The sequence below is a fragment of the Neovison vison genome, chromosome 8 (genome assembly GCF_020171115.1).
Source record: "Neovison vison isolate M4711 chromosome 8, ASM_NN_V1, whole genome shotgun sequence".
In the NCBI taxonomy this organism is placed as follows: Eukaryota; Metazoa; Chordata; class Mammalia; order Carnivora; family Mustelidae; genus Neogale; species Neogale vison.
The window spans coordinates 27,515,533-27,538,637 of NC_058098.1; the positions used below are offsets into that span (position 1 = coordinate 27,515,533).

Here is a 23,105-nt window from a genome sequence, read left to right on the forward strand (position 1 = left end):
GAGATACATGAAGAGGTGAGCAGAGAGGGCCCACTGTCACTGGGACTGGGGAGAGCAGAAGGCCCCATGGTTTTGGGGTCTGACATCTGCCCTGCCCCTGGGACTCCAGCAGCTCAGAGGAAGTTGGGCTGCCCTTGTGTCTGGCCTGGGTTTCCCTGCTCTCCTCATCTGTAGAATGGATCCTGCAACGGGAGAAGACAGAGTGGGACACTTTCTGGCAGAGACTCGGGTCAGCTCAGGGAATGACAGTAACAGGAGGGACCCTTCCCTGAGCATCTGTTGCTGGCAGATGCTTTCCCAGTCCTGCTTCTCTTTGGCCCACATCAAACTCTTATCACACGGACGAGGCACGGAACGCAGGGCTAGCGCGAGGTTGCCCAGGCAGTGGACCCAGGAGGCCCCACCATGCTGCACAGCCTGCTGGGGAAGCCTGCCCACCCCCGCCCCCTCTGGCTCTGTCCCCTCACCCCCTCAACATTCCTGGCTGCAGTTTTCCACCCACATGAGAGGGTGGAGCAGAGCCAGGAGCTGATGCGCAACCGACCCAGACCACCGAGAAGACTCCAGACGTGAGTCATTAGGGCAGAGGCGGTCCAGGGGGAGGGGGGAGCAGAAGGAGAAGAGTAGAGGTGGAGGAAGGGGAGAAGAGTAGAAGGAAGAAGCAGAGGGGAGTGAGGAAAGGGAAGAGGGAGTAGCCCCCCACCCCATGCACCCCAGCACAGGCAGGAGGACACCGGCCAGCTGGCGGGCTCCATGCTGGGACAAGGGAGTGAGTGTCAGGGATTCGGGAGTTCTGAGGCACTAGGGAACGCCCCCCCCAATACCATCTTTCGAATCTTGCCTCACCCACCTCCCTGGCACCCTCCAGAGTCAGGAGAAAGAACCTGGAGTTTGGAGTGAGAATCCAGGCTTGCTGTCACTGCAGGTGACTCCCGGAAGTCCCCTTCCCCTGTTTCCTCACCTGTGTACTGGGCGGGTAGGGGGAATGGGCAGGGGACAGGGGCTGGAGTCGGGGGCATGGGCTGAGCAGGTGCTGGCCACTGGTGGCTGGCAGCAGGGAGGGTCTCTTCTACGTCTACCCTGATGATTGGAATCTTTTTTTTTTTTTAAAGATTTTATTTATTTATTTGACAGAGAAAGACCACAAGTAGGCAGTGAGACAGGCAGAGAGAGAGAGAGGAGGAAGCAGGTTCCCCGCTAAGCAGAGAGCCCGATGCGGGACTCGATCCCAGGACCCTGAGATCATGACCTGAGCCAAAGGCAGAGCCTTAACCCACTGAGCCACCCAAGTGCCCTGATGATTGGCATCATGCCAAGAGCTTGATCTGGAGAGGCCGTATCTCTCTGCTCATCCCCAGGAATCCCTAATGGCGATGGTGGTGATGATGATGCTTCTACATCAGCATATTGTGAATCATTTTTTTTTTCTCCTCTGGGATGTTACCACAGAAACCAAGAAGAGGCCTTTAGGTTTCAAAGACTCTGAGATAGGCCCAGCCCAAAGGGCACGAAGGGGGCATTCAACCAAGAGCACACAGCTACTTGGACCCCAGCAGAGATCAGGCAGGACTGGGAAGCCCTAGAGGACACCAGCAGGGACAGGCGACATTGCCAGCCCCCAGGTGATTGGGCTCGGGCCCTTGGACTGACTTGTCCAAGGGCTGAGCTTCCCTCACCAAGCAGTGCTGGGCTCGAACTAGTGATGCGGCTGAATGAAGTAAGAGCCCATTGATCCTTCCCATCTGGCTGGGTCTGACGGAGCACACGCTCTGCCCGGGGCAGCAGGCTGAGAGCAGGATGGGAACCATTTCACTGGTCCTCCCGGCCATCCCCCAGCATGTTGCCATTTGCTCCATTTTGCAGATGGGGAAACTGAGACTTGCTCATCCACAACCACGTGGCAAATGTCAGACCAGGATGTGAACTCAGGTTGGCCTGACTCCAACACTGGCATTCTCTGCTCCATGGACGTCTAGAGAAGACATTGTACTTCAGGCTGAAGAGGTGGCCTGGGGGGGCCTCACCTGAGAGCCTCTGGTCTAAATTCATCCTTCGGCTCAGTCCATGTTGCCCGAGCACCAGGTACCCAGGGGAATCAAAGAGGGTTGAGTGGGTGATGCTTGGAGTAGAGAAGCCAGTGGGGAGGTGACAAGGCCTGCGTGGGGTGGCAGCCGGGGAGATAGGACAATGAACCACAAGGAGAGAGGCCAAGGCCACAAGACGGGTGGGACCTGCTGCCTAGGGACAGGTGGGCATGGAGGACAACCCAGAGCTGCAGAAGGCCTTAACAGAGACAGGTAGGCAGGGAGGGAAGAGCTGAGAGTGAGGCAGCTTCGGGGTTGAGGCACAATGACCTCTCAGAGGAGAGACACCTGCGGGGTCGCGGTCATGGATTTGGGGCTCAGGAGACTGTCAGATGCTGATTCTGTGTCATCAGGGGGAAGGTGGGAGACAGTGCCACAGGACCGCTGCGGGCAGCCCTGGGGATGGTGTCATGAAGTGTGAGAGGAAAGGAAGTGCGGGGACAGAGTCCTGGGCAACACTAGCATTTCGGGGGGTGGGAGAGGGGGCCCGGAGCGACTGGAGGGACTCAGGGATGTTCACGCATCCGTGCGCTCGTTCACTCCACAGACATGTAAGGAGCACCTGCTCTGCCAGGCGCTGTGCCAGGCTCTGGGCACTCAGTCATGAACAAAGCAGCTATGATCCTTGCTCTTCTGGAGCACAAAGACCCACAGAAGTGCTTTAAGAATGGGTAGTGGGACGTGCAAAGACAGAAAACCAAAGTCAGGTTGAGAGGATGCAGAAACAGAGGGAGGGTGGCTCTTTTAAATGGAGCAGACAGGGAGAGCCTCCCTGTGGAGGTGACATTTAAGCAGAGACCCAAGGGGGGCTGGGTGAGCCATGTGGGCATCTGGGAGAAGGGGTGTCCTAGGGACTAAGGATTTTTGCTTTCATTCCAAAGAGATGGGAGCCCCAAGAGGGTTTTATGCAGAGGACGGACAGGATCTAACTTAGGATCCCTCTGTCTGCTAAGAGAATGGACTGTGGGGGCCAGGGTGGAAATAGGGAGCCCAGGGCGGCTGCAGAGGGAGGGAAAGCGGTTGGGAGTTAGGTCAGGGGAGGCGTGTTTTGTGGCTGAGGACTTGCTGATGGAGACCGTTTCTGGAAGGATAGTCCTGGCCAGCAACATTATATTTGTCATGAGATCAAGTATGATGAAGACTGAGTCGTGACCTTGGGATGTGGGAGGTGGCATGTGGGAGGTGACTTTTGGGGGAAGGAGTACATGGGAGGTGAGGAAATGGAGGCAGGTTGTGCAGACTTCGGAGAGCCAGGCCAGAAGTCCGAGAGGGTGTGGGCTGGAGGGGAGGCTTGTTTCCTCTACTCTTCCTCTTTCTTCTACTTCTACTTCTTTTTTTTTTTCCTTCCTATGTTTTTTTTTTTTTTTTTAATGGAAGATACTTAGATGGGATCGAACCCTGAGGGGAAGAATCAGCAGAGAGGGAGCACAGGAGGGGATAGTCGGCTTGGGGAAGTTCAGGGGCTGTAGGGGTTGGGGATGGGATCTGTATTCTAGGAAGGAACAGTGGCCTTGGCCCCTGAAGGAACCTCTTCCTTCTGAGCTGAAGAAAACTCCTGGGGACTAATGGATGCGTGGGTAAACGTGCAGGTGTGGGAGAGGCAGCTGAAGGGTGGCTCTCCCTTTGTCCCCATTTTTCACTGAAGCAGGGCATCATTGTTCAGGTGAGAGGATGGGGGACAGTAAAGATGGAGGCTTGAGGAGGAGGCGAGGTTTGGAATGACCCTCATGGAACAGGAAACACACAGACTTCAAGGCTGCATGGAGCTCCCACTCCAGCATGGGAGGGCAAGAACCTTCTCGAGGGGACCTTGGGGTGGGATTGTGGCAGGCTGGCAATGTGGCAGAGTAGGGGGAGGTGAGAGGGCAGGTAGGCAAGGGCCTATGGGGAGATGGTGAATGGGGGGCTGAGATCAGGGCAGGAGCAAGGCAGGCGGTTAAGTGTGCGTGCCCATAAGTGATATGCAAGTGTGTGCAAAGCGGGTTGGTTAGTCTCACGTAGGGCAGTCTCCCCACCTTGGGGACAGATAAACCCAGGTGTGCTCAAGGCAATTCTTTGGAAAACAGAGGAAACCGTCAGAACTTCAATTGAAATGATGATTTCGTAGGTCACCTTTTTGAAAATGGAGGGTTCCTTTTCATTTTATTCCCTGTACTTGCATTAATATGGGTACATGTGCAAAAATTATTAACTAAATGTTCATGGACGCTCTTTGGTGATTGGGTGCACGATCTGAACAGTTTGGAAAGCAAGGAGTGAGAAGGCACTGCTCCTTGGAGAAGTTTCCTGTCGCTTGCTCTGTGCTGTTTAATACACCCGAAGGCTCTAGGAGTCGGGCCACTTCCCTCCATCATATGTCGCTGCTCAGACCATCTTCTGCACCTGTGGCCTGGGTCTCACTCTCTCCCTCCATTGCTCCTACTTAGGGCCTCCTGGCAACCCCATCTGGGAACCCAAAGGGCACCCTTCCTGCCCGCAGGCCTTTGTGGGGCCACGCCAGCTTTGTTCATCTCTGTGCTCAGTGACTTGTCTCGGGGGCCGGCACACAACGGGAGCTCACTATTTGCTGAAGGAATGAGGACAGAGGACTCTGGAGCGGTTCTGGCCTTGGGCCAGAGCAGCCGGGGGTGTCCTCAGCTCCTCATCAACAGGGCTGAGTGGCCCCCCTGCAGAATAAAGCAGGATCTGCCCAGCCCCATCCCGCTCCATCCAGGCCTCCATCTCTGCTTGCCTGGCAGCTGAGCAGCCCCCTCCTTGGGCTCCCAGAATGCACCCTGCTCCCTGCAGGGTATTTTGTTCAGAACAAATCAGCTGTGTCTCCCCTGTTCCAAGGTCTGCACTGGCTCCTGAGAAGTTCAGAGCAAGAGCCAGAGTCCTCCCAGTGCCCCCCGCCCAAGGCATGACATGGCCTGCCTCCCCTCACCTCTCCGATCAGCTCCAGCTCGAGCAACCCTCTCTTCCCTCCTTTGCTCCACCGCGGTCCCTGTGGTTCCCCAGGCACCCTGACTGCATTCCCTTTGCACTCACAGCCTTTGCACCTGCTGGCCCCTTTGTAGCAAATGTCTTCCCAGTAGGTATCCGCATGTATCCGCATGGGCTGCTACGTTACCTTACTTGTTCTCTGGGTTTAAACATCACCTCCTCTGAGAAGTCCTCTCAGATTATCTGACCTCAAATAGCCACCCTGTCACTGCTCTCCCTCTTTCCGCCTTCATCTTGCTTCACCATCTGTCACCATCTGACATAGCTCTTTATGGCCCCCACCAGGCAAGCAGGGGTCATATTGTTCTGTGTACAGTTATATCCCTGGTACTTAGGATGGGCCAGGCCCCGGATCAGAGCTCAGTGGATTTTGCTCACATAAGGGAATGAATGAGGGAGCCAGGTTTCCAGCTCTGAGCCTGCCTCGTTTTGCTGTGTGGCATCAGGGCCATCCCTGTCTCTCTCTGTTCCCCATTAGCCCAGTCTGTACAAATCAGAGCCACGGGTTCGATCAGCCTGATCTTTGCACTGGGGAAGACTTCTGGGGAGGACCCCCCACCTCTCCACGGGACAGGCCCCTGTGCCTCCCCACACCACGCCCCTGCAGGCCCAGCCCTTACCTTCTGCAGCCACTGAGTGTTGTTCTCCAGCACCTTCTCCAGCTGTCGCACTCGCTGGGCAGGCCAGTCCCCTAGGTTAAGGGCGGCAGCTGGCGAGTCCCTCTGGAGGCTGTTGGAGCCCCCGAAAGGCTCGGGCTCCGGCGGGCAGGGCTCCGGCTCGGGCAGCACGAAGGTGTAGCTGCACTGGCCGTGCTGGACGCGGTGTGCCCGGCGGCGCCCGCCCGCCTCCTGCCCCCTCCGCTGGGCCACGGTCACAGAAGCCACGACGAGGAGGAGGCCGCCCAGCAGCATGGCCAGCCGGGAGAGCATCCGGAGAAGCGGCAAGGGCGAGGGCTGCAGGCTCAGAGCCCCCCCAGCGCTCTGCCTGCCCCCCGCCTTGCTCTGCACCCGGGATGTGCTGCCGTGGCCAGCCGCGGGCGGACAGGCCTGCCCCCCAAGCCCTGCAGCGGCAAACCCCTGCTTGGCCGATCTCTGTCCAGGCGGCTATTTATACTTGCTCCAAATACCACAGCTGCTCGGCTTCCTCCCACCGCCCGTGCTCCCGCCCCGCAGACTCCCCCTCACCTCCAATCTTCCCCCTCTCCCTTCCTTCCTCCTCGCGCTCCTGCCCACGGCTGCCCTGTCCCCACACCGGCCCTGCTCCCCCGGCTTGGCCTGGTCCCTGAGTTCTTTTATTATCCAGTGGAGGCTTGGCCTCCCTGTGAGAAAGAAAACAACACACACACACACACACACACACACACTCACATGCACCAAACCCCCAAAGCTGCCTGCTTCAGAAAACCAAGCCCAACTGAACCCTCTCTTCCTGTCTCTCTCTCTCTCTCTCTCTCTGTGTGTGTCTCTCCAAACTACCCCCACCAAGGCTGGGATCTCAAGTTTCAGCTCCCCTTCCCCTTCCCGCTCCCCCCCCACCTTCCCCCCTCTGATTCCATGTCAGCGCTTGGAATATGAGTGAAGTGACCCCAGAGAGAGCAAGGGGGGGCAGAGGGGTGAGGCTGGGGAGGAGGTGGTGAGTCCAAACTGTTCCTGGAGACGGAGAAGATACTTTCGAGGCCAGGGAAGTGGGTGCTTTAGCCAGGCCAGGGAAAGTGGGTGCTTTAGCAGGGAGCTGGCTGCAGCGCTCCCTTCTCCCTTGGGGCCTGGGGAGATGTTGTGACCTAGGGTGGCTCTGGTTTAGCGGCTGGGACACTAATGAGAGGCTGTCCTGTCCTGGGGCAGATTGTTCTAGAACTGCCTTTGGCCGGAGTGGGGAAATGGATTGCAAAGAGAATAGCTTGGGGTAAAGAAGTGTCTCTGCCAGCCCTGGAGCCAGAGGGGGCTGCCTCTAAATCCTTCTCCCCAGCCCCTGGCCCTGGAGTAGGCAGCTGAATTTCTCTGTGTCCCCATATCCTGCTTTGTCAGCAGGGCCATTCCCTTCTCTTACAGGATGAATGTATGTGAGTCCTCTGCCTGGGAACTGAGGAATGTTTGATTTACTCGGTTACCTGTTTACTGGTCTAAATCCTGGCGAGGCCAGCTGTGTGACTTTGGGCAAGTCACTTAACCTCTCTGTGCCACTGTTTCCTCTTGGCGAACTGAGGAAAATAATACTACCCACTTCACAGAGTGTGAAAATTAAGTAAGTTGGAGCAGGGATGGCAGCGGGTGAGCACCAAATAAATACTTTGTACGGCTGTGATCAGTGTCATAGTTACGTGTATCTGTTCCCCGAGCTCTTGGGAATGTAAACCCCACGAGGGCAGGACTTATTTAGGGGGGACATGGTAATTGGCAGGAGGTGCCCAGGAGTGCTGGCTCCTCTCCTGGGTGTGCTGCCTTCTGTCTTCTTCTCCTGCTTTTCCCAGAGCTGGGGGTGGGGTGGGGTGGGGAGTGCATCCAGCTGTTTGGTATTGTTTTTTTTTTTTCCCTTTGTTTTCCCAAATCCTATGGAGTTTTGAATGGGGAAGCCTGCTTGGGGGCAGCAGGAACCAGGGGGCTTATCCGGCCAATTGAGAACTTTAAACCAGGTGTGTGGGGCTTTGGCAGGAAACGGAAAGACAGCTGGTTATCAGCCACCGGCATTCGCTGAACTTCCTGTGTGCTCAGGACCCTGCTTGCCCACCTCTGCCTCAATTGTCTCGACTGTAAATGGGGTCATACCATCCCCAACCTTGTGAGGAAGAAGTGTGCTAACTCAAGTCAGGTGTCTGTCCTGGTGCCTGGCACAGATGAGCCCAGAGTAAGGGGCGACTCTCATGAGGATGTAATGATTAAGTCACACGGTATGAGCCCAAGGCTAGTGTCATTATCATCCCCATTAACAGAGGAGAAACCCAAACCCAGAGCAGGAGGGTGATTTGCCCGAAGCCTGGAGACGCCTTGACCTGGAGCTGGGGCAGGAAGGCAAGCTCTGCTGCCAGGTGGGTCTGGAGCCCATCTCACTTCCTCCCACTTATCCCTCTGGGCAGTGCAGGAGCCTGGCCTCCACCTGTTCCCCGCCCACCTCCAGCCCCAGTCCCCTCCTCAGTGCACAGCAGGGAGCATCTATACCACCTTTGAGAGCATTGGAGCTCTCCCTTCCTCCCCACCCACAGACACCCAGGCCATGCATTTAATCTTAAAGAATGAATGTAATTTTCTTCCCAAGGTCCCATTATTATGTGAATGGCTCTCTGCACAGAAGAGGAAACGAGATTACCTGTTCATGGGAGAAATGTGGATAGGACCAAAGGAAGAGCTCTGGAAAGCTTGGGAGATGATGATCCTGGCAGCCTCAGCACCTTCATTTCAGCACCTCTTTCTCACCTCAGGGCCTTTGCACATGCTGCTTGCTCAGTCCAGAGCACTGCTGTCTGCCCATCCCCACCTTTCAGAAGTGTTTCTGTTACTGTGGCTGTCAACCAATTACCCCAACACTTGGTGGCTTAAAACAAAAATAACCATTTCTTATCTCTCGGGGTTTCTGTGGGTCAGGAATTCAGGAGTAGCGCAGCTGGGCCATCAAGAGGTTGCAGTTGGATGGTGGCTGGATGACAGTCATCCCGAAGGCTTCTTCCATCACCTGTCAGCACCTCAGCCTTCCACCCGCTGCCCTGGCTCCCTCATGGTCTCCTTAGATGGTGTCTCCAGCACGCCAGCTTCAGGTTTTACAAGGTTTCTGAGGGCTACAAAGGTTCTTGTCTCCAGAGAGCCAGGTGGAAGTGATATAGTACTTCATGACCTAGGCTTGGAACTTCTGCCTCTGTCTGTTCATCAGGGTCTGCCCAGTTCAAGGCTGGGAACATGGACCCCACCTTTTGATGGAAGTCATTGTCCCAAGAAGAGCACAGAGGATGGGAGTTACATTGACGTAGCCATCTCTGGGAAATGCTACAGGCAAGGGAACTGATGCATGCTCAGCCCGGGCCTAGAGCCCTGTTCCTGTCGTAGTTCAGAATCCCCTCTCATGGTACCACCCTTTATTGTAACCTCCTTCAAGGTGTTAAGAGATGAATTACTTGTGTAATTACTCAGCTTTCTCTATTTGGCCCCAGCATTTGATATGTAGTATGTTCTCAATATCTGCCAATGAATGAATGAATGAGTCTGTGAATGAATGAATGAATGAATGAATGAATGAATTAGTAAATGAGTGAGTGAATGAGTGGATGAATGAGTGAGTGAGTGAATGCAGTGCTTGAGCCAGGCTCTCCCAGATGGGCTGCTGTGGAGCAGGAGGCGGGGGCGGCACCAACAGAGCAAGACCGGCTGACACAGACATGACAGTGGCCTTGGACAGATGGCTGACGTCTTTGGCCTGCAGATTCCTCTTCCTCAGTCAAAGGGAGGGTCAAACAGACTCTACGAACGCCTCCAGGAGATCTCTCAGAGGTGAGCTCTAGGCAGAATTTACAAACTTCTCAGGCTGGTGAGGATCTTCAAATATGGGTCCTTAAGGCCAGTGTCCAAGGTAGTTGGGGGCAAAATCTAGACCAGAGGCAGAGGGTTTGCAAAAAACCTCCCTGCCCTCAGGGAAATGGGAATCAGCCAATCCCCGGAGGAGCAGCTGGAACCCAGGTGGTAGCAGGGACAGGCTGGCGGCAGGACCCAGAGAAGGAACCTGAGAAGCATCATTGGGGATCAGTTGGCAATGTCAGGGAGCACATGTGCTGGTGTTGAACTCAACATTGAACTTGGTAACCTGGTGCTCTGTGCAGACTTGTGGCCCCCACCTCACTTCTGAGTGCCAAACCCAGAGCCATCCACCCGGACGCAAACCTCAGAGTCTCAAACAGAACTCCCCACTTTCTATTCCCCCACTCTGCCCTAAGCAAACTTCTGGATTTTTCCATCACTAGTAACTGCCCAACCTTCTCCAGGCACCTGGGACAGAAACCAGGGAACAGGGCTGGCTTCAAGGGTGTGCAACCCTTACATTCACACAGAGACCATGCTTCCAAGGGCTGCATACAGGTGTAAGTCACTGTCTGGGGAGTCTTAGTCAATTCTGAACAAAGGGTCCCACACTTTCTTTCTGCACTGGGTCCCACGAATTATGTAGCCACTCCTGCCAGGGAGTGTGGAGCCTCCCCCACCCCCATCCCACCCCATCCCGAACCCCAATCAGACCTGTTCTTCAAGCAAGCTCCTGTAATTCTTTCTCTCACTGCCCCCGTCTTCGCTATTCTGGACAGGCCAGAGCCAGTCTGTCACGGGGGGAGTTCTGGCTTTCTCGCTTCCAGACGTATGCTTCATCTGCTTGGAGCTGAGTTTCCACTTCCGTCGAACGGGGTTGATGCTGGTGATGACCTGATAGGGTTGTTCAAAGGATGAGAAAGCCGATTGCTGTAAAAGGCTTAACACAGAGCCTGGCACAGACTAAGGGCTCAATAAATGACAGCCCCATAATGTCATCATTCCTCCCTGTTGTCACTCTCCGAGGCCAGGCTGATTCATCTCTTGCCGAGGGGAGAACAAGAGCCTCAGAACTGAACTCTTGTTAATCCATCTTTGCTGCTGCAGCCAGAGTGATTTTTCCAAGACACAAATCCAGCCCCTGACCTCTTTGCTTAAACCCTTCAGTTTTAAATGCCAAAATTTTTAGTGGTTTACAGATCCCTGCAGAATCTGGCCTCCAGCCTCATCGCTCTTTCCCTAAGTCTTTGCACCTCATGATGAGGAGCTGGTTTTCCTTTCCAGCACCCTCTCTGCTCTCTCCAGACTCTGGAACTTTGCTCTGATAGTTACCTCTACGTGGATAAATCCTTTCCACTGGTATTCTTGGCTTACTACTACTTGTCCTTTGGGTCTTATTTCGGACATCACCTCCTCCGGGAAGCCTTCCTTTATTGCCTCCCCACTGTAGTGGGAATAGACCCTCTCTGGAAGAGGTACTCTCTCTGCACCGCCTCTACCTCTGGGATCCCAATGCTCCTTGCCTGTGTGTCCCCTACCAAAGCATCAAACTGCATTATAAAGGCTTGTTTGCAGACCTTAGTCCCCCTCCAATCTGAAAACCCTTCCAGGGTGTTGACCATCTTTCCATTTCTGTGTCTGTGGTATGTCCTAGGGTCAGGCTCATCCTAGATTCTCACCAGTGTTTGTTGAATGAATAGTCACCACTCTGGGGTGGGAGCTGGACTGGTAGTCCCAAAGTGGAGACTAAGGAAGCCTTTCTAAGGCAGAGGCAGCAGGAAGTTTCTGTCCAGGGTATTTCTATTTGGGTCCTGCCCAAACATGTAAAACAACCGCCCCTCCCCAGTTTATTCTCCCTCTACTAGCCTCTTGTTACTATGGCGCCAGAACATGGAGAGAATACTTATATCCACCTGGAGAATTTGGCTTTTGCTCAAATGGCTTAGGCAAAAAGAGAACTTGTTGGCCGATGTAACTGAAGAGTGTAGGGGTTTCTAGCTTCAGGCATAGCTGGATCCAGATGCTTAAATGATATCAGGAATCTTCTGGGCCCCTGTTTTCCTTTTGGCTTAAATCTCTGAGAGTTCCCACCACCGTTCCCTCCACCACTGGTGGCAACAGTTCCAATCTATCCACTTAGCAACCCCTCCCGAAACAGAGTGCCCCTTTCCTGAAAGTTCTTGGGAAAGTTCTGGCTCGGGTCACAAGGACATTCCTGAACCAAACACTGTAGCCAGAGGGATGGGGTACTCTGGTCGGTCAGGCTGGGCCATTTGCCCAGCCCTGGAGCGCTGGAGTAGGGGCAACCTCATGGGACCAAGAGGGATTGAGGGAAGGGTAGGAAACCTGGGATAGAATGACCAGAGGGAGATGAATGTTGAGGGTGCAAAGCATCCGCCCTCTTGCCTCCCCATCCTGGCCACTCACCAGGTGAACTGGCTCCCCTGCTGCCACTGCCACCTCCAGCCAGTGGAGCCCAGACATCACCAGGGATGCCGTGGGTCCTTACCTCCCATTTAGCTTATGAGAAAACACACCCAGAGGGGGAGGCAACTTGCCCAAATTCGTACCCTGTAATCTATTTTCTTGGAAGCACTGATCTTCCTGTTCTTGGGAACAGAGGCAGGGGAATCGAGATCATTCCTGGAGAACCATGTGCTGCTTTGGGGCTCCTTGAGTATTTGGATCTGAAGGAGATGAAACCACAAGCCTGGGTCTCCCACCCCGGACCTCATCTCCACGACCCAGCACTTCTCCCAGCCCCCTTCCTCTTCAGCCCCCCGCGTTTCAGCACCCAGGATGATAACCGAGGCTCGCAAGCGGAGCAGCATGGTGGGCCCCCAAAGCTTCTTGTATGCGCTGGGCGTGGCCTGGAGGACATCACCCAGGGCATCTCAGGCGACCGCGGTGGCGGTGTGGCAAGTCCTGGCATGAGGCTCAGGGGCTGCCGACCACCTTGGGGATGGCCTGTAAGTATCCCCAGGAGGTTGAGGGGCAGCTCTCGTGCAGCAAGAATCACGATGTCTTGGTGAGACTTTCTGCTCAGGACCACTGCCTGTCTGTCCGGTGCTCTCTGCATCCCCTTTCTGCCACCCCAAACCCAGAACCACCACACAGTTCACAGATCAGAAGGCACCCAAGGCTGGGTTTTGAGGTCACTCCTATGACCCAGGCCTATCAGTGAAGAGTCCTTCACTCCGGGCACTGAAACTTGATTCCTTGATACCCCTTTAGTCAGCAAGACACTGCTTCCTCATCTCTGAGAAGGGATAACAGTCCCTCGTTTAGTAAGTTACAGTCTAGTAAGTCTAGTAACTTCCAGTTACCGGTGCTGCGGAGCAAAGCATTCCAATACTTAATGGTTTTCTTTCTCTTTTTTTTTTTTTAAGATTTTATTTATTTATTTGACAGAGAGAGATCACAAGTAGGCAGAGAGGCAGGCAGAGAGAGAGAGAGAGAGGGAAGCAGGCTCCCTGCTGAGCAGAGAGCCCGATGTGGGACTCGATCTCAGGACCCTGAGATCATGACCTGAGCGGCTTAACCCACGGAGCCACCCAGGCGCCCCTACTTAATGGTTTTCAACAATGGCAACGTGACGTTACTCATATATGCACAGTTTTAACCAGATTCATTGGGGATGGCTTGACTCGACTCCATCAGACAGCACCTGGAGCAGCTTGAAGGCCTGGAATCATCTGGAAGCTCATGCGTTCACATATCTGTGACTCAGCTGGGGCCATCAGTGAGAATAGCTCCACGGGGGGCTTCCTTGTGGCCTAGGGGGCTGGGTTCCCAGGGCCCAGATCTTATGGCCTAGCCTCACAAGTCACTCAGGGTCAGTCTTCTCCATGCTATTCATAGAGGCAGTAATGAAGGCCCACCCAAGTTCAAGGGGAGCAGGAAGAGACTCCCTCTAGGTGGGGAGAGGTAAGGTTTCAGAAGATCACATAGGTTGGGAGAGATTGCTTGTGTTAGAAAACACAGCTGGCCACAAGAGGCTAGGATGAGAAGATGTCATTTAAGAATTTAGCACGTAGGTGCTCAAGAGTCAGTAGTGTTGTTATCCTTGCTATTATTGGAAAGATCCAGCATCTCTTGGCATGAAAATATCCTTTAGACCTTCTGATAGTGAAAGGTGCAGTAGGAAGTGGCTTATTTCCATCGGGGCTGCCAGAGAAATTGACCTAGAGGTGTTCCAGGATTTGTCCAAAGTCACCGAGCATATCCGCACCTCGCAAGATGGGCTCCCTTACAGCTGCCTCTGTGGTTAGCATCACTTGTCTCTCCGGGGGCAACCACCCTGGCCTCAGTTTCCCCTCTGAACAGGGGGAGAGTCCGGGCTCTGCCACCCCAGAAGCTGAGGGGTCCAGTGTGGAGGATATTCTTGGCTGTGCCTCTCAGCCTGGGTCACAAGCCTGCCCATCCTTTCCCAGGCCAGGGGGAGCTCGGCTGCCTCTGAGCCCGCCTCTGAGCCTGAGTCTGGCACTCACTCCAGGATGTGAAGAATGAGCCTGCCAGGTCGGAGGGCAGATCTATTTTTGAACCTGGGACCCCGAGGAGGTCCAGAAGAGCCTGTGACCCAGGGAACCAGCATACCCCTATATATTTTGTTTGTTTTTCTTAGAGAAGCACAGCATGTCCTTCAGAGAAAAGTCAGAAAATGCATGTTAGCATGAGGGAAAAATAAATGGAGCTTGAATTGTCACCAGCCGGAGGCAAAGACAGTTGCTCACATTTTTGGAGTATGACCCCCCCCTCCTCCCAATCATTTCCCTCTATGTATAGATGCATGTATTTTGAGGGTGGGTTTTCTAACACACATACACACACACACACACACACACACACACACTGGAAAATTCTCTAAATGGTGTTTTATTGTATTTTGCTTATTTTTGGATTTACCTTTTGAAAAAAGAAATCAGAGATGTGCACAGAATCATATGATTTGATCCTATATATCCATCACTGTAAATGGGCACATTTTGCGTATCTGTTCTGGAGTTTTTAAAGAAATAAAATATTATTACACATTAGGTTGGCCTCTCTCCCGTCCTGCTTTCCAGTCTCATTTTTCTCTCCCTTCCCACACACAGGTCCCTAAACATGTATCCATAAACAATGTATACTGTTTTTGTGCTTTCAAAATTCAAATATATTGCTATGAAGATGTAAACAATGTTCTGTGTGCACACTGTTTTCCAGCTCTACCTAAATGACTCATACAGATCAAGAGCCTAGGTCACTTTCTCATCACTGCTATGCAGCTTTGCACCGTGTAATTACATGACTCTTGATTTATCCAGCCCCGGGCTGACGGGCAGTGGGGTTGATCTAGTTCTTCTCTCACTCCTAAGGAGGCTCCTCTGGCTATCTTATCCATGAGCCCTTGTGCCCGCGAATAGATTGCCAAATTGTGCTTCCAGCGGCTGCTGCGCCAGGTTACCTTCCGCCCGTGGGCACCAGGGTTTCTTTGCTCCATGTTCTTTGCTGTCCTTTGGTATCACAGGCTTTACTCTGTGGAATCCGATGGCTATGAAATGGTACACATATCTCATGGCCTACTTTTCCTACTTTTTTTTTTTTTAAAGATATTATTTATTTATTTGACAGAGATCACAAGTAGGCAGAGAGGCAGGCTGGAGAGGAAGGGAGAACCAGGCTCCCTGCTGAGCAGAGTGCCCGATGCCGGGCTCCATCCCAGGATCCTGGGATCATGACCTGAGCCCAGGGCAGAGGCTTTAACCCACTGAGCCACCCAGGTGCCCCTGCTTTTCCTACTTAACAACATGCTATGAACTCCTGTCCTCTGCAGACGTTTCTTCTATAAGCGCATGTTTAATGGCGGCAAAAATCTCCACTGGGGCCCTGCCAGGATTTTCTGAACTGATTCCCTGTTGTTGGACACTGGGCTTGTTTTCTCGGTAGACCGCAAAACTGACCACAACTGCCTCCCATCCGCGTGAGCACCGGCCTTTGCAAGGTGACTTCCCAGCTCCTCCCACCAAGAGGCGGAGTCTATTTCTCATCCCAGTGAATGGGGGTTTACCCATGTGACTTGCTTTGGCCAATGAAACAGTTTCACATGTGAGGCTCTGGGCTGTGCGCTGGGGCTTGCTCTCTCGCTTCCCCCCCCCCCCCCCCCCCCCCCCCCGTACACCGGGACCAGGGTGGGAACAAGCCTTGCTCCTCTGTTCGATGAAGAAACACCTGTGGTCGTGTCATCCTGTCACCCCCGCTGACATTGGACCAACCCCAGATCGGCAGTGTGAGGCCATCCTAGACCACCCGGCCCACACGAGAAGAATCGTCCAATTGACCCACCGAAACGTGGGGGAATAATACACGTTTGCTGTTGGAAGCTACCAAAGTTTGAGAACGGTTTTTCAGGCAAACTCCATGGTGATACAGCACTGTCAGCTCTTCACTTCGCCCAGCTAATTGCTGTGGACATATCCCTCAAAGCAGTGCAAAATAGAATGAGATGACATTTGTCAGTATTATAGGACAGGACTCAATATCCAAGGGGATCCTCTTTCACATCCTGGTGGGCTGAGATAGGACTTGTGGCCCACCTTATTTCCCCTTGGTTCTCCCTCTGCTCCTCCTTATCTCAAACGGACTCATTCCTCCAGGTTTTCTGGATGGTACCAATACATAAGTGGACATGTGACCATGCGGACTAAAGTATTTAATGTTTGTAGGAACATCTCTAGTACTGGATTTCCAGGTGTCCTGTCCTTCTAGACACTCTCCCTTAAAGTCAGGCATGGCCACATGACTTGTTTTGCCCACTGAATGTGCAAGGTAACATTTAGGAAACATTGCGTGATGCTCTGTGCTTCCCTCCCTGACTGCAGAGAACCAGGAGCCTTGTGTTAAGAGAGCTGCAGCACCAAATGGCCAAAATCTTGGTCCCTGTGAGGTTTCGATGAGCTCACCTGATGATCTCCACTGGACAAGAAGCATGAGAAAGAATAACATTCTTTCCTGTGTTGTGCTGTTTGTCATGGCAGCATTGCTTATTTTGGGTTGAACTCTGTTCCCCCCCAAATATATGTTGAAATCCTAACCCCCCAGACTGTGACCTTATTTGGGGAAAAGGGTAATTGGTTAAGATGAGGTCATACTGGAGGAGGTTTGCCCTTAATCCAATAGGCCTGTTGTCCATATAAGAAGATGGTGTGGAGATGTGAGGGCAGGACACCATGTGAGGACAGAGGCAGAGATTGGAACGATGCAGCCACAAGCCAACGAACTGCAAGGATCTGGGGCGATCACCAGAAGCCAGGGAGAGGCAAGGGAACATTCTATCCAGAGTCTCAGAGGGAACATGGCCCCACCTCCGGAGCTCTGAGACAATCCATTTCCATGGTTTTCAGCCACCCAGTCTGCTGGACTTGGTTACAGCGGGCCCCAGGAAATGAATACCCTGACACTCCGGGCCTGATAAAACTGTCAGTGAAGGCAGCCTCTTTCAGTCCAGGCATCCCCCTGTCTGCTTAGTGACACTTTCCGTGCACCAGGTGCATACTCCGGGCTCAGCATGAGTACCCATTCATTCATTGTGTTATTTATGGTTCACCTGTTTATGTTACTTTCTATGTGCCTACCGTGTGCCTGGCTCTTCTCTCTAGGCACTGGGGAAGCCCAGCGAAGGCCCTCGCTGTCACAGAGCTGGCCGACTAGAGGGGTAGACACTGAGCAGGATGACTAAGTGGGTATGTGTTTGGCTTTACTGAGGAGGTGGCCCTTGGACAGGGACCAGAAGGAGACCCCATAGGTCCAGCCTTGAAGATTTAGTGGCTCTCTGCCTGGCTCCTCTTCCAGAAGGGGAATGGGAAACTGTAGCAAGTTCATGGGCTAGAAAACCAAGGTGCTATTAAAAGTGAAGTTGTAGGAGAAAGATTTATGATGCACTGTTAACTTAAAAAAATACTTGAGCCAAGATTTCTTAGATAGGACACAAAACCAGAGACTGTAAAATAAAAAGACGGGTGAATTGAATTTCATTGAAATGGTTGTCTTTTATCTTCCCAAAGGCATGATTAAGAATGAGAAGGCAAGTCACAGACTAGGAGAGAATATCTGCAAAACATATCTAGGGGTACCTGACTGCCTCAGTGGGTGAAGTTCATGACTCTTGATCTCAGGGTTGTGAGTTTGAGCCCCATGTTGGGTGTAGAGATTACTTAAAAATAATAAAAAATCTTAAAAAAAACCACTTATATTTAATAAAGGACTTCTATCCAGGATACATAAAGAAGTCCCAAAATTCACTAACAAGAAAACAAACAACCCAAGAAAAACATGGGCAAAATTTTTGAATAATTTCTCACTGAAAGACGGAAATGGCACATAAGCACATGAAAAGGTATTTGGGATGACCCATCATTCCGGAAATGCAAAAGCCACAGTGAGACACCAATACACGTTCATAGAAATGACTATCATCAAAAAGATTGACGATGAGTCTTGGTAAGGATTCGAAGCAGGTAGATCTCTGATTCATTGCGAGTGGGAATGCAGAATGCTACAGCCATTTTGGAAAACAGCTTGGTGGTTTCTTTTAAAATTAAACACATATTTAACCCAACTCATTAATTCCCTTCCTAGGCATTTTTCCAAAAGAGATGAAAATGTATGTCCATTTGTATGTATGCTAAAATTCTTATGAACAACATTATTCATAATTGCACCAAACAGGAAACAACCCAAATGTCCATTAACAGGTGAATGGGTAAACCATTTGGTATATCCACACAATGGGGTCCTACTCAACAATGAAAAGGAATGAACCACAGATACACAGAACAACACAGATGGATCTCAAAAGCCTTATATTCAGCAAAGGAAGCAAAACTTTGGAAGAGTTCTTACTGAGTGATTCCCTAGAAAAGGCAGATCTAATCTATGGTGACAGAAAGCAGATCACTGGTTACGGGGGCCAGGGCAGGGGGCTGAAGGGCAGGGATTGACTGGGAAGAGGCACACAGGAAGTTTCTGGGGTGATAGAAGCGTTCTTTACTGGATCAGACAGGTAGCAGTACAGGTGTACAAATTTGTTAAAATGCAACAAACTATAAATATAAAATGGGTAAAGTTTACCGTACGCAAATGATACCTTAACAAAGCTCATTAAAGTAGTAACAGGTCTTAGGGAAATGGTCGACTTGGTGATCACCAAAGTGTTTGACCACTGCCTGCTTGTAAAGACTGGGTCCCGGGTGCCTGGGTGGCTCGGTTGGCTAAGCGGGTGCCTTCAGCTTAGGTCATGATCCTGGAGTCCTGGAATCGAGTCCTGCATTGGGCTTCCTTCTTGGTGGGGAGTCTGCTTCTCCCTCTGACCTTCTCCCCTCTCATGCTCTCTCTCTCTCAAATAAATAAATAAAATCTTAAAAAAAAAAAAAAAGACTAGCTCCAAGTCACTGTGCCTCATCAGCAAATAAGAAATACCACCCACCTCATCGTGCCATCCCTTGTGAGCATTAGAGGTGATTCAGGGGAAGCCCCCAAAAGACTGTAGTACATGGTAGTTAATGATTGTTACCTTTCATAATCATAGGAGGGGTAAGATTCTGTAAGGGGTCTTAGCATCCTCTCTCTCTCTCTCTCTCTCTCTCTCTCGGTCTACTGAGAATCATGAATCCAGTCACACACCCATCCATGCCCCCAAGCACCTGTTTATTGAGCATTTGCTATATAACGACCACTGTGATCCATCCTATGGGTTCAGCAACAAAGAAGAAATGCTGTCCCCTCCATTTGTATTTTATGGCAAGAAAATGATACCAAGCAGGGGCACCTGGGTGACTCAGTCAGTTAAGCGTCTGACTGTTGATTTCGGTTCAGGTCATGATCTTGGGGTTGTGAGATTGAGCCCCATGTTGGGCTCCTCTGTGCTCAGCAGGAAGTCTACTGGAGATTCTTTCCCTCTCCCCCCTTCTCTACTCCTCTTCGAACAGGTTCTCTCTCTCTAAAAATAAATAAAATATTAAAAAAAAGAAAAGAAAGAGATAGAGAAGGATACCAAGCAAAGAATGGACAGAAGATGAATTCCAGTGTGACAAATGCTGGGAAGGAGGCTCCAAGGACCCCTGGTCTTAACCTAATCACGGTCAGAAGATGCTTCCTTGATAAAGGAGCATTTTAGACGGATCTCGGGGGTGGTGTAGAGTTACTCAGGAACTGACTCAGGGGGCAGCTTCTAGCAGAGAGTATAGCACAGGCCCTGAGTAGGGAAGGAGCCCTAAGAAGGAGCACTTTGTCTGCTCGCCTTTCGTGAATGAGTTGCTTATCTGCCCATGGCCCTCGCCCTGGAGGTGGGGATGAGAGCAGGGCAAGCCCAGCCTCGACTGGAAGTTCCAGGTGTTTGGTCATCTTGGCCATTGGGGACCCCAACCTTACCTCTCTGTCCTAGACCCTGACCTCCCCCACCGCCCCGCATTGTAACGTGGCACTCCCCCAGGCCCTCCGAAATCTGTACAGGCCTGGGAACAGCCCAGTTGGAATCTCTTTTGTTTGAGGCCCTCCTCAAGCTCAAAGCATGTTGTACTTCCTGACACAGAGCTTCCTGCATCCAGCTCAGGTGAACTTGGCAGCTGTCCTTGGCTGGAAACATGCTTTTCACAAGTCCATTGTCCCTGTGGTGCTGCAGCCCCTGGGAGGCTGGCTGGGGGCAGCTGTGTGGAGGGGCCGAGGGGCCAGGGGCCGCAGCTGACCAGGAGGTGTTTGAGCAGGGGGACTTCCCATCCTTCCAGCCCCCATCCTCCTCCGGGAGGCCATTCCTGACCCCCAATCCCTGCCCTCTGCAGCTGCTCCCATCCCCCTTACCCACGCTGTTCCTCATTTGCCATCAGGCACACTGCCACTAAGCCGGGGTGATGTTGCTGCTGATAAGAAGTAGTGTCAGCATTGACAAGAATAACAGCAGCAGCCAGGAGCTAGAGAGGCTAAGAGAACAGACTCTGGGGTTAGCTGGATCTGGTCATGCTGAGTCTCAATGTCCTCACCCGGAAAATGGGTTCAATATGGCATCTGCTTACTTCACGTAGTTGCTGGGGATGACACCGTCCCTAGCACGAGAGCAAGGTCTCAATCCAGGCCGCGGATTGCTGCTCTTCTCATGGTTGTGGCTCCAAGGACCGTTCAGCAAGGACTTCCCTAGGTCCAGAGCCTGCACCACTGCCTCTAAGATCACACAAGCCAACAGGGTGTCGTGGCACCACAATAGGACAACTGAGTTTCAGCAAAACTAAGGCATGAGCTCGAGGTACCACAGTTGGGACCCGCAAAACCAGCCCTGTGTGGAAGATGCCCCAGCAGACTCGGAACCCCCAAGGACGTGCTCCTGCACATACTGGCCACTGGAGGGCACTGGGCTCACTAGTCTCTAGGCTCAGACATCCTGGGCTCTTTCCTCCTTCACCCTGAGAGATCCTGGGCTGGGTACTTCACCTGCTTGAGCTCAGCGTCTGTCTTTGGAAGATGAGATAATTGTCCCTACCTCGCAGGGGCTGTGTGGGAGGGCGAAGGAGTGAGTGGATGGGAAGACAGAGCCCGAGGCTTGGCGCACAGTGGAACTGATGGGGCAGGTGAAGCAAGGCCAGGCCTGGAAATTCTAGAGCGCAGGCACATTTTTCCCCCAAGATATCATCTCTTTGGCAGAAACCGTTCTCAGAGGGTTTGGCAGCAAGATGAAGTTCTATGGGTGACAGAAAATCTCAAACTGGCCTATTTTCCTAAGTAGGTATTTTTTTCATTTCACGTTGGTGTGAGCGGAATGTTCTTGGCCTAGGAGTTGCTGTATTAGGTTCATTCATTTATTTAGGCATTCCCCGTGCATAGGTCACGTAAGACCAACCTGGGGGGCTCTGTATTTGCTGTTCCTTCCATCTGGATCACTGTTCCCCCTGTGGGCATCTTAGCATTCTAGCTAAGCTCAAATATCTGCCTTCAGAGAGGTCTTCCATGGGCACCCTATAAAACAAACTCTATCCCTTCCCCACTGTGGTTTCTTGATGGCCCTTTTACTATCTGACATTGCATTTTAAATGTATTTGTCTGTTTGCTCTCTGTTTTTCCCATCAGGTTGTGCACCCCTGAAGAGACAGACCATCTCTAAGCCATTCACTTCTGTATCTCCATGGCCTACCTCATATCTAGCATACAGCTGGTACTCAATAAAGAGTTGTTAAATGGATGGATGAAATACAGTATGCTCTAACCCGAACATTTCCTGAGCACCTATGCTTATGGGCTGTGGATATGGAAATAAATCAGATGTAGTCCTTGGCCCCAAAGAGCACTTTGTCTAAGGGAAAGGGATTTTTGACAAATGCCATAGTAAAACATTGCTGGGGAATCCATGTCCAGCTTCTGCAATCTTCATATAAGTGTGTGGAAGGAAGGAGGGAGGCAGGACTGTGTGCTGAGAGCCCACTCCACGGCAGGACCTTTCACATGTCACGTCTGACTCAGTTTTCACAATAGTGCATTCTACAGATTAATCATAGGGTGAAATGACTGGGGCAAAAATCAAATTCACAGCAGCACCAGGATGGGACTTGCGTGGCCAGGTACTAAACTCTGAGTTCTATTTCCTTTGCCACCAAGGCCCCTCTTGCTCAAGAAAAAGAAGTTAAGTCCAGGCTAAGGGAGCTCAAACAAAAAACTATAGATACCGTTTTATATAAAATATAGGCATTTTGTACATAAACTACTCTGTCAAGTATTTTATCAAATATATTCTCATATTTAACATTTTACATTAATATAAAAATTTAGAATATAAATGTAATAATTTATTATTATTATTTATTGATAGAACAGCTATATCCAGGAATAGTGGCCTTCAGGCCCAGCTGGTTCTAGTATCTCAAACAACAAACTGGCTCCATTCCCAGATGACCTCTCAAGTCATGGGGGCAAAATGGCTGCCTTCAATGCCTGCCCTCCCAACCATCAGAACCAAGAACAAGCCCCAAAGAATAGCCCCAAAGAACCAAGCCTTGAGGGAAAAAGAGCCTCTCATTGCAGGCCTTGGGGTTGGCTAATCTAGTACCCATTCCCATCAGCCTCCGCCCAGCATGGAGGCTGTATAGCTAAATACTGATCTTTCCAGTCTCTTCTACAGCTGGGGTGGGGGGCTCATGACACAGTGTTAGGTGATGAGACAAACTAGGGTCAGCTGACAGGAGGAGAGTTTGTGTTGCTCCCATAACAGGGGCAACTGTGGCCAGAGCAGCCCCTCCCTGCTTTGTCTTGTCTTGAGCATAAGCCTGGTGTTGGAGCATAGAGCATCCTGCAACCATGAGGAAGGGAGGGTGGGAAACCACATTACTCTTGACATGGCTAAGCTGCTGGATTTCTACCTTCGGACTTCTTCCTAAGAGAGAAAAATAAACCTCTACTGTTTAAGCCAAGGCATTAAATTCCCTGTTACTTGTAGCTAAAAGCATTCCTACTGCTACACGTCTCTGTCAAGTCCCCATAAAATCCTTGGGGAGGTGACCCATTGGCTTCGATGGCATCCTGTTCCCGT

General features: G+C 51.8%; 1 protein-coding gene across 1 annotated transcript in view; it reads right to left on the reverse strand.

Annotated features, from left to right (window-relative positions):
- The window catches only part of ANGPT4 (angiopoietin 4), a 40,732-nt gene extending 34,737 nt beyond the window's left edge, over nt 1–5,995 (reverse strand). Inside the window, exon 1 of the mRNA XM_044263311.1 lies at nt 5,687–5,995. Coding sequence (XP_044119246.1) covers nt 5,687–5,995 — 309 coding nt within the window. The remainder of the gene's footprint in view (nt 1–5,686) is intronic.
- Nucleotides 5,996–23,105: the final 17,110 nt, after the last annotated feature.